Source organism: Mustela nigripes, chromosome 1 (genome assembly GCF_022355385.1).
Source record: "Mustela nigripes isolate SB6536 chromosome 1, MUSNIG.SB6536, whole genome shotgun sequence".
NCBI classification, from domain to species: Eukaryota; Metazoa; Chordata; class Mammalia; order Carnivora; family Mustelidae; genus Mustela; species Mustela nigripes.
Genome location: NC_081557.1, coordinates 261,508,926 through 261,520,442, shown reverse-complemented (window position 1 = coordinate 261,520,442; position 11,517 = coordinate 261,508,926). Strand labels below are relative to the sequence as shown.

The window sequence follows — 11,517 nt, the reverse complement described above, 5'->3', positions numbered from 1 at the left end:
TCCTTTTAAAGTTGTCTCCGAGTCATTAAAGTCAAAGACTGGGGGTACATCCCATCGAAAGCACTTGGAGATTTTAAAACTCTCGTTGGGAACTCCCAGACCAATTCAGATTCCCAATGAATCAAAGAATATCTCAGAAGTAACCCTCTTTCTCCCTAGAGTCTCTCCACCTCCCAAGTCTTCTCTCATTCGGATCTAATGTCCTGGTTCTAGGTCACCCATGTGGACTGAGAATTCCCTCAACACCCGTGGAGAAGAATAAAAATGAAAATCATCCACAATTGTACAAAAATGGGACACAGAGGAGAAAATATAAGCAAAGACAAGATTCATATTAAAACTCACATCAATCCTAAAACTTGTGGTCCAAACTTCATAAATGCCCCACAAACATTTTTTTGAAAAGAAGATGATGCTTTTAAATATTGTATGACAGGTTCTGCCTGAAGGAGAAAAAGAAAATTCCTTTAAAGCAAAAACAAAATCCCACTATTCTCTTATTTCTTAACTATATCTTAATCAAATTTTCAAAATTAGCTCAGAAACAGAAAAATCTATGGAATTTTTATCCTAATACATTTATATATCAAAAGACACATGCATTTGTGGCACATGATAAAGTTAGGCCTGCCTTCCTGATGACTGAATTATGCTCGGTAGGAAGGTAAGTGATACAGTGTGCTGTGAGTTTGTCCGTCTCTAATGGGATGATTAAATTTTATGGATGGCCGAAAGAGTTTGTCCAGAATAAAAGATAAATGTCATTTTTAGCCGAGATATTCACTCACTAGGGCTCTCTTCCAATTTACAAGGAAGACGATGCTAGAAGAAAAACCCTGGAAATAGGCGATTATCTTTCGAGGGTTTCAATTATTAAGAAATTCAGACCAGCAGCAGGTGGACAAAGGGTTGACAACACCTGTGAGTGTGGCAAGAAACTGGCTGATAAATGGCAAACCTCCCTTTGCTATAATTTGAGTTTAACTAAGGACCCACAGTGTGGGGTGACTCCTCGTCGTTTTAATGAAATAAATGCAAGACTCACGTTTGTCCGAAAGCAATTAGCTTTGTCTTGTGCTTCACAACAAGTTTTAGTCATCTCCTCAAAACGGGCAGCAACAGTGAGAAGCGTAGGAGCGAAAACAAAGGGGCTCCTTCTGGAAACTTCATAGACATAACTAGAAAAGAAGAAAGAGGGAAGGAGTGTTTTAAAGCAGGAAAGACATTTTTTTTTTTTTTAAATGGTAGACAAGGAGTGGGAAGCAAAGGGAAGGGAATGGACAGACGGGAAAAGACGAGAAGATCGAGTTAAAAAACCGAAAGAGGAAGGACTTCCATATAAGGAGGAAGAGGAAGCCTTCAATATAAGGCAGCATTATCCACTCGCTAGTAAAAGTTTTGCCAGTTAAGTTGCCAACCCCCAAATCAGAGTGATGATTAGAGTTTCCATCCGGAACACTGAACTAGGGCTGTGACCATACAGTCTGGAGCTTTCCCTACCACATTCAAAGAATAGCTACCTGTGCACATGCCATCTGAGATTCGGGGACTTGATTGACTTATGTTCAAATCCACTTGTAATTTAAGTTTCAGTGAGCACACCAGCTTTCCAGAAAAAGTCTCTGCTTCTGTAATTACTGCACCATTCCAAACAGATTCTTTATAGACTCCCATTGATTTAATGTTTACCGTCAGTAAAAGTTGTACCTTCCCTTTGGGAAAAGTAGATCATTTCCTCCAGGAACAATCTGGCACCATGCGCACACTCTGTTCTAGGGCTTACCGCATTCGAAAAATATGCATCTTTATTGAAAGGAACTGGAAAGTAGATTTCATATCTTATTCATGTTTATATCCTCAACACTGAACACAGAATGTGACCCACAATGCACACTGAATGAATTAATCCATCAATGAAACTAGCTATGTTCCTTTGGAAGAGATACTGGACTCGGCCTAAGAATAATTTTTCAGTTAGGCAATTCTACTGCTAAAAGAAAACTTACTTGTTTAGAAAAGATTCTCTGTTATTTTTATAAGTCTGGCATTTCTCTTCAGGATCCAGGGTAGGGAGAGGAGGCAGAAATCCTACATCAGCTTTCTTATTATGGAAGAAACAAAGTTTTCTTTCCAAGTCAACCTTACTGCAGCAGTGTGAAAAATTATGTTTTTGTGGCAGTCCCTCCAGAGCACATATATTTTCCAATAAAACATCATTCTGGACAATGGAAAAGTAAAAGACATCTTTTATTCATTGTAAAGTTTTTCAGCCTTCTGGGATGACACAGTGACTACAATGAGTGATGAGTGTCACCCTTCAGGAGAGAGATTCCAATTTCCCCAGTATTACCAATAAAGCATTGTTACCCACACCTGTGACAACCATCCCACCCTTTGGGGAACTTTTTCTACCCCATCCTGGCTCCCTTTAATCTCTTACCCCTTCTTTGCTACCTACATTTCTCTTATATGACAGCTTTTTCCCTTTTCTCTCAAGGTGAGAAGGTCAGAGTGTGACTGTGTTGGTAAAGTATTAGCAGTAGTGTTTCGTAATAGTCTTCTAGAAATGCAGATAGTGGGGTACCTGGGGGGCTCAGTCCATGAAGCATCTGCTTTTGGTTCAGGTCATGAACCCAGAGTTCCAGGATCTAGCCCCATGTTGGGCTCCCTGCTCAGCTAAGAGTCTACTTCTTCCTCTACCTACTCCCGCTCTCCCTCTCTCTCTCAAATAAATAAATAAAATCTTTAAAAAAAAATTAAAATGCAGATGGTGACTCTATTTGGTAGTGGCTCAGAAAAGGGGATGTGATCTTTGAGACAGGCAGCTAAGCAGGACACCTCTGTACCTCTGTGCACGTTGTCAGGCTATTGGCTGCCTCCCTGCCTGTACACCCATGGCGTGGACTGCAACCTCATAGTCAGTTCCTCCTGTGCACCATGGTACAGAATTGCATCTCTCCAAGGAAAGTGTCTTATCTTAAATCCCAAAGCCAGGAAAAAAAAAAAAAAGTGGGGGCATAGAGCATCTCTTTCTTTTAATATTTCAATCCAAAAATTCTCTGTGTAACAAATAAGCTTATTTGTTTAAAAAATGCAAACAATTTACTTACAGCTGATTTGGAACACATTAGGAGAGTCCTGTCACCCAAGCATTTATCTCGATATTCCTTCATGGCGTTTACCAACACTTCTACTTCTTCAAAGGAGGCCTCCTGAATATGTTGAGCGAATACGATGATAGTGCTACAAGAGTCCACACAGAGTACACGATGACCACCTGTAGAATTTCCACTTCGGTCCAACAAAAACTCATAGAAACATTCACTTGCTGACCAGACTCAGTGTGAGGGCTACAAATTTTACAGTTTCTTGACAATTTAGATGCCTCATCTGAATTTTATGAGTGATACTGTATTTACTTTTTTTTCTATTTATTTATTTTTTAAATTTATTTTTTTATTTATTTTCAGCATAACAGTATTCATTATTTTTGCACCACACCCAGTGCTCCATGCAATCCGTGCCCTCTCTAATACCCACCACCTGGTACCCCGACCTCCCCCCCCCCCACCCCTTCAAAACCCTCAGATTGTTTTTCAGAGTCCATAGTCTCTCATGGTTCACCTCCCCTTCCAATAAATACAGCTATTCTTTAATGGAATTACTTTTGAGAAGCATTAACATTTCTGGAATATATCAGAGAAGATCATGTAAACACTATCGTCATCAGAAATAGTTTAAGGAAACTCACATATATCCAACATTCTCCTCTATAAATTTCTGGGTGATACTGACATCATCTGAAAAGCAAAGATATATAGGTTATTATGTATCCTGGTATTTGAGGATTTTCCCACCAAATAACCATACGTGATGTCTACATTTACAAAGTATAAAATAGAAAACTAACTGTAGAAAGTAATTTGGCATACTTAGCAAGGAGAGAAGTCCTATGAACCAAATTTGAGATCTTAATCATAGCTTACTATGTACTCAAGAGATATTCATTAAGTTGAGTTGGCTTGAATTAGTCTCAAACAGGCCAGACTCCAGATTTGTCATTGATGGCTCCCCAGTAAAAATGTCAAGTCCAAGCACCATTTTCATACTAAGTACTTATCATGTATGACTAGGAAAGAAGTATGAAGATTAACCGAGACATGATGCACTGTTACTACAGGGTCCAACAAGAGATGCCATCATGTGCTAGTAGTCAGTATAGTTTGTAGCGTTAGTTAGACACAGATATCTAGATAATCTCTGGTCTAGGCTAAAATCACTGATTCCCTGCCAAGGAGCATATATTAATCAAAGCACACTTATATTTGTCCACATAGACTACTTTTATGGAGTCTCTACTTTTGCAAGGTTTTGTGCTAGACAATATGAGACAATCAGTGATAATTAAGACATCTTCTAAATATTCTCATAGTGCAAGATACTTGTGAACATGACTATAATTAAATTTAGAATGTACATGACATTCTGAAGGAATATGGGTAAGTTTATGACAGGTATGCTTTATGATGCTTGGATGAGAAACCAGAAAAGGATTATAGCAAGAGTAACATAGGAGTTGAGTCTGAAAAAATGTACAAGATTTCAGCCAGTAGAGAAATAAGGAGGTTCATCTCTTTGTGTGGAGAGAATAATGTGAGAGAAATTACAAAGGTAAGAAATCTTGGGATGCATTTAGAGAAAGTCAATTAATCCACTTTCATGAGAGAGTGGGTCATAAAGAAGAGTGGAAACTAGGATAGAAGGGGCTTGGATCCATATTTGGGGGGTCTTTCATATAAAGCCCAGGAGTTTGGGCTTCAATTAGAAGCTATGAAGAGCCACTGAAAATGTTTATATATAATATTAATATGGTTATTTCTTTTTTTTTAATTGAAAATCATTAACATACAGTGTTATATTAATTTCAGGCGATTGAAATTGAATTGAATTGAAATTGATTTGACAATTCTATATGTTACTGTGCTCGCCACAATAAATAGAGTCACCATCAGTCACCCATACAGCATTATTACCATATTATTGACTATATTCTTATGTTGTGCTTTTCATCTCCATGACTTATTTATTTTATGACTGAAGTTTGTACCTCTTAATCCCTTTTATTTATTTCACTCATTCCTTCACCCACATCTCTTTGGCAACCACCAGTTTGTTCTCTGTATTTATGAATCTGGGTTTTTTGTTTGTTTATTTTTGTATTTTACATTCTACATTAAATTGAAATCATATGGGGTTTGTCTTTCTCAGTCGGACTAATTTCACATAGCAAAATACCCTCAAGGTCCATCCATGTTATCACAAATGGCAAGATCTCATTATTTTTCATGGCTGAGTAATTCTCCATGAATAAACACCACATCTTTATGCATTCCTCTATTGATGGATACGTGAGTTGCTTTTATATTTTGGCCATTGCAAATAATTTTGCAATAAATATAGGGATACATATATCTCTTCAAATTAGTATTTCATTTTCCTTGGGTAAATACCCAGTAGTGGCATTACTGGATCATATAGTATTTTAAATTTTTCAAGGAACCTCCATACACTGTTTTCCACAGTGACGGTGCCAATTTATATACCCACTGATAATGTATCAGTGTTTATTTTTATCCATATCCTCGCCAACACTTACTATTTCTTATCTAATTCATATGCAACCACGAAAGACCCTGAATAGCCAAAGCAATCTTGAGAAAGAAGAACAACTGGACATATCACAAACCAGATTTCAAGATATACTACAAAGTTGTGGTAATCAAAATAGTGTGGTACTGGCACAAAACAGACATAAAGATCAATGGAACAGAATTGAAAGCCCAAAAATAAACCCACGTTTATATGGTCACATATAATACGTGACAAAGAAGGCAATAATATACAATAGGGAAAAGAAAGTCTCTTCAATAAATGGTGTTGGGAAAACTGGACACTACATACAAAAGAATGAAACTGGACCTCTTTATAACATCACACACAAAAGTAAACTCAAATGGAATAAAGATCCAAGCTATAAAATCCCTAGAAGAAAACATAGGCAGTAATCTCTCTGACATCAGTCTTAGTAACATTTTTCTAGCTATATCTCTGAAGGCAAGGGAAGCAAAAACAAAAATAAACTATTGAGACTATATCAAAATAATAACTTTTATACAGAGAAGTAAACCATGAACAAGATTAAAAGGCAGCCTACTGAACGGGAGAAGCTACTTGCAAATGACGTATTCAGTAAGGAGTTAATATCCAAAATACATAAAGAGCTTATACAACTCAATACCATAAAACTCCCTTGCAGTCCAAGTAAAAAAATGGGCAGTGAATCTGCATAGACATTTTTCCAAAGAAGACATACAGATGGCAACAGATGCATGAAAAGATTTCCAACATCATTAGTCATCAGGGAAACACAAATCAAAAACACAAGGAGGGATCACCTAATATGATTATCTCTATATGCTAAGAAATACTGGCCAGGTAGTGGTATATCTAATATGCAGTGAATTAGAACTAGACACAGTGCCTGGCAAAGAGAAAGTGACAAGAACTATTTGCCAAATAGATGGGTGAGAGAATGAATGGTTGGATAGGGGGAAAAAAGCCCAATAGGGGACTTTTGCAATTGTCTTCTTAAGAAATCAGCAAGACACAAATTTTGTTAGGAGTAATGGAAATGTAAAAGAAAGCATAGATAAAAAATATATTGAAGAGACAAAAATCTACAGGGTTTTTGAAGAAGTCATCACAAGGGGCAAAGAAGAAGAATTCAAAAATGACCATTCTTTCAGCCCTGTGACTGGTCTCACTAGCAGGCACTGTGGGGTATGAAATTAAGTCAGACCCAGATCACATCTTCAGGGCACTGAGATGAACTATCATATGATCTCCCTGATATGAGGAAGTGGTGATGCAACTTATGGAACTTTTGTGCAAGTTACCAAAAAGTCCTTTATTCATGCCAGAGCAATTACAAAAGGACACCTCCTCTACACAACCGAAGTTCAAAATATTCTTCCTTTGGGAAGAAAACATATATAATTTTTCTTCCCTAGGCTGACACTGTCTTGGCCAGATTTATCAGTATGTACAAACTTCAGGATATCTATAAAATATATAAATATTTTGATATTTATATGTAATATAAAAGGGTCTTGCATAGGTTTTTACCACCTAGTTGGAAGACACGTTGGACAACCAAAGAATATAGAACAATCCCAACTCATATCTTGTGTCCCATTGTTAACATACACTAAATACATTTGTAAGAAATACTAGTATTCTCAAATCCAAATTATATATCCCAGCAACACTTTCTATACTGCCATAAAGCTGGTGACCATGTGCTGGGTGGGATAACCACTATCTCTGTCCATAGATCGGTAACATGACCATGAAAATACAAAATTTGGAAAGGTTAGTTCAGGATATGTGACCAGTATATATAAGCTCATGAGAGGGGGGGAAAGTGAAAAATTAAATGGAAATAAAGCAAGGTTAAAAAATAAGAAATTACCCCAACCTAGACATTCCTTAACTAATACACAAGTAAATTTCTTACCTACATCTTGAGGCTGTGTGGGTAGGGTTAGGGATTCAGGCACAAAGAACAGGAAAATAACAAAACCTGTAAGTTTTAACTGTTTCATTTTTTTTTTTTTTTTAGAAATCACATTCACAAAAGAAAGTAATGTAACTGAGGAAGATCAAGTTTTTATATTATTCTTTGACACTATTAGTAAAAAAGTAACCTGTTTAACCTATTTCTCATATACCTCACGTTGGATTTTTATTTGATCATCTGCAGATTTTTTTTGCTAATTATTAACTAAGAAAAAAATTTTCTCTGTGTTTTACTGGAAAAATCTATTGAGCTAGAAAAAAAAGTCCACAGGTTAAGTATGCACAATACCTAATCAAATAGACAACCCCACCAAAAAAAAAAATCTTAAAACTTTGCAAATACTAAAGTAAAAGGGACTAGAACAAATAATTCACCAAAGAGAAAGCACAACTAGAAAGATGCTAGGTTTCATTAGAAATCAAATCAAAAGAAGTTAAACTTTAAAAAGTATAATTTTTATATACCTGATAGAAAAAAGAAAATAATTAAGATATCTAATTCTAGAAAATGTATAGTCAAACAAGTCTCATATAATCAAAGCTTTTGGAAAAGCAGATTATCATAAGGACCAATAGTCTTGAAAATATTCATATTATTTGAGCCAATCATTCAAATTCTGAAAATCTACACTAAGAATATAATCCTAAGTATGGAAATATTTGTAAGTACGCCTAGTAAAAGGACATGAGAACAGTAGTAACCAAGTAGTAAGGAGCATACTTTGTGTCCACATTTTGGGTTCTAAACACAGTTCTCTAAGGATACTGAGCTTCTCAGAAAAATAAATAATTCCAGAGCTGGGACATGAAAAATAGAAGATGAGCTGAGAACATGGTGCCAGAAACTAAGGAAGTACTCAAAAATTGATGGGGTCATATGCCAAAAAGTTAAAAGCCAATGGGACAATTTGACATCATAAATAATGACAAGAGTACATTATAACTCATTATGTTTTTGAAAAAGTTTTTAAAGAGTTTTTGGATCTATATCCATCCAAAATTAAAACAAAAGTAGGGAAAGGAAAAAGCTCTTCTCTACAGAAGAATGCCAACTAATAAATGTAGCTAGAAACAAAGCATCATAGTTCATAACACCATCGTGTACAGTCAGCAGTGATATAGGTATGCTGGGGGTTACTATTAGTCTTTGTAACTAACAAATATAAAGAATGTTAATAACAGAGGAAATATTTGCTACATAATATTTGGAGAAAGAGTAGAAACTAAAATTGTTTATGTTTTGTGTAGACGGTGGTAATGTGAATGGACCTATTACACCAAAAGAAAGGGAGAGAGAGAGGAGACTGGAGAGAGAGAGAAGACAGAGTATGTTATGGGCAATCAAGAGAGAAAGATACAACCGTTTCAAATAGTATCTGTACACTAGGATAATTCCAAATAGATCAGACGTCCAAATGTAAAAAGGAAGAGCAAGCAAACATAAAAGTACTGGAAGAAACACAAATGAAGTAGAAACATTTTTTCTATGATGCGAAATCCAGAAACAGTAATGAATTCAACTACATAAAAAGAAATTTCAAGATTTTACATGGAAAAATGCTGTAGGCAAAGTCAAGGCAGAGGAAAGACCAACAAATGATGGCTGCGATCTCTCATACCAGGAGCTCTGGAAATTGGAGGAGGCGAGAAGAAAGACCAACAATCTGATAGAAAAGTAATAAAATGATCTGAGCAAATAATACACAAGAAGAAAAAAAAACTAAAGGGTTTTAAACATAAAAAAAGATTCTCCTAATAAGAGAAATCACATCTGGGGCACCTGGATGGCTCAGTGTAAAGCCTCTGCGACTTCGGCTCAGGTCATGATCTCAGGGTCCTGGGATCAAGCCCCACATCAGGCTCTCTGCTCAGCTAAAACTGGGGATATCGTTCCTGTCATCCATTGCCGGTGGGAATGCAAAATGGTGGCAAAGATCTACAGAGAAGAATTTGGCAGTATCTAGAAATACATGCATTTGTCCCCTGAACCAACAAATTTTCTGGTAGGTACTTATCCTAAAAATACACTGCTAATATTTCTAAATGACCGAAACACTAGGTTAGGCATCGTGGCATTATATGTAATAGCAAAAGATTGGAAATAATTCAAATCCCCATCATTAGAAGTTCAGTTAATAGACTATAACATATCCACACAAAGAAATTCTATGAAACTGTTTAAAAGCACTGAAGAAAAAAACCTTATGCATCATATGGGGTGATTGCCAAGATTAGGTTTTTAGGTGAAAAAAGCAAGGTATAGAACAATATAAGGAGGGGCGCCGGGGTGGCTCAGTGGGTTAAGCCTCTGCCTTCGGCTCAGGTCATGGTCTCAAGGTCCTGGGATCGAGCCCCGCATCAGGCTTTCTGATCAGCAGGGAGCCTGCTTCCCTCCTCTCTGCCTGCCTCTGTCTACTTGTGATCTATCTCTCTGTCAAATAAATAAATAGAATCTTAAAAAAAAAAAAATAAAAACAATATGAGGAATGTGTTATGTCTCATGTCACAAAGATAGAATGGTGTCGTAAGAATATATTTAAATACATACTTGCTTAGATATTAAAAATAAAGAACAGAATGATTAGAGTAAGAATTAAGAAAAGCTGTTATCTGTATGAGGAAGGGAAAAAGTGAGACTAGTTTAGAAGGCATGTCTAAGTCAGTTCAGACAACTATAATGAAATGCCATAAACTGGGTTGCTTACACACAACAGAATTACATTTCTCACACATCTGGAGGCTGTGGTCTGCACCAGGGCACCAGTGTGGTGCGGTTCTGGTGAGAGCTCGCACAGGCTGCAGACTGCTGACTTCCGCTGGTATCCTCATGTGACAGAAAGAGGGTATCAGGGTAACACTGGCCCCACAGACTGAATTGGAAAATATTCTCTTCTCTTAATTTTCTGGAAGCATTTGTGTAGAATTATTATTATTTCTTCCTGAAATGTTTAGTAGAATTCACCAGTGAAGCCTGAAGTTTTCCTTGTGGGAATGACCTTATTTTAACTATATTTCCATTGCTTTAATAGTCATGGCAATAATTAGATTCTCTGGTTTTTCTTGACTAAGCTTTGTTAGTTTGGTAGTTCATGGAATTTTCCCATCTCCTATAAGTTGTCAAAGTTATTGGCAAAATATTTTTCAAAATAACCCATATCATTTTAATTTCTAAGGTGATGTCTCCTCTCTCATTCCCAATATTGGTAATTTGTCTGTGGTCTTTTTTTCCCCCTGATAAATCTGGTGAGAAGTCTGTCAACATTATTAATCTTCTCAAAGAACCAACATGAGATTTCATTTATTTTTGTGTTTTCTATTTTGTTGATTTCTGTTTGGATCTTTATCATTTCCTTTCTTCAACTTACTCTTACTTTGTTTTAATTTGGTTCCTTTTTTTTAGTTTCTGAAGGTGGAGGCTGGGTTCACTGTTTGAATCTTTCTTTTTTTTGTAATTAATGTGTTATAAATTTCCTTTAAGCACTGTTCTACTGGCATCCCACAAATTCTGCTATGTTGCTTATTTTCATTTGAAGTATTTTTATTTTTTATTCATTTATGTATTTATGTACTTATTTTATTTGACAGAGAGAGATCGCAAGTAGGCAGAGAGACAGGCAGGGGTTGGGGGGGAGCAGGCTTTCTGGTGAGCAGATATCCCAATGTGAGGCTCTATCCCAGGACCCTGAGATCATGACCTGAGCTGAAGGCAGAGGCTTTAGCCCACTGAGCCACTCAGGTGCCCAGTTCAAAGTATTTTTAAATGCCCTTTTTATTTTCCCCTTGATTCTTTCCACAGTTTGGCGACCGTGGCCATTGCTGCTATAAACATTGGGGTACAGATGGCTCTTCTTTTCACTACATCTGTATCTTTGGGGTAAA

At 36.5% G+C, this 11,517-nt stretch overlaps 1 protein-coding gene across 1 annotated transcript in view; it reads right to left on the bottom strand.

Moving 5' to 3' along the window:
- The window catches only part of AFM (afamin), a 22,187-nt gene extending 14,474 nt beyond the window's left edge, over positions 1-7,713 (bottom strand). Inside the window, exons 1-6 of the mRNA XM_059396781.1 lie at positions 7,577-7,713; positions 3,752-3,800; positions 3,111-3,243; positions 2,007-2,218; positions 1,046-1,178; positions 346-443 (exon numbers count right to left, since the gene is read on the bottom strand). Coding sequence (XP_059252764.1) covers positions 346-443; positions 1,046-1,178; positions 2,007-2,218; positions 3,111-3,243; positions 3,752-3,800; positions 7,577-7,664 — 713 coding nt within the window. The 5' untranslated portion in view covers positions 7,665-7,713. The remainder of the gene's footprint in view (positions 1-345; positions 444-1,045; positions 1,179-2,006; positions 2,219-3,110; positions 3,244-3,751; positions 3,801-7,576) is intronic.
- Between the last annotated feature and the right edge of the window lie 3,804 nt (positions 7,714-11,517).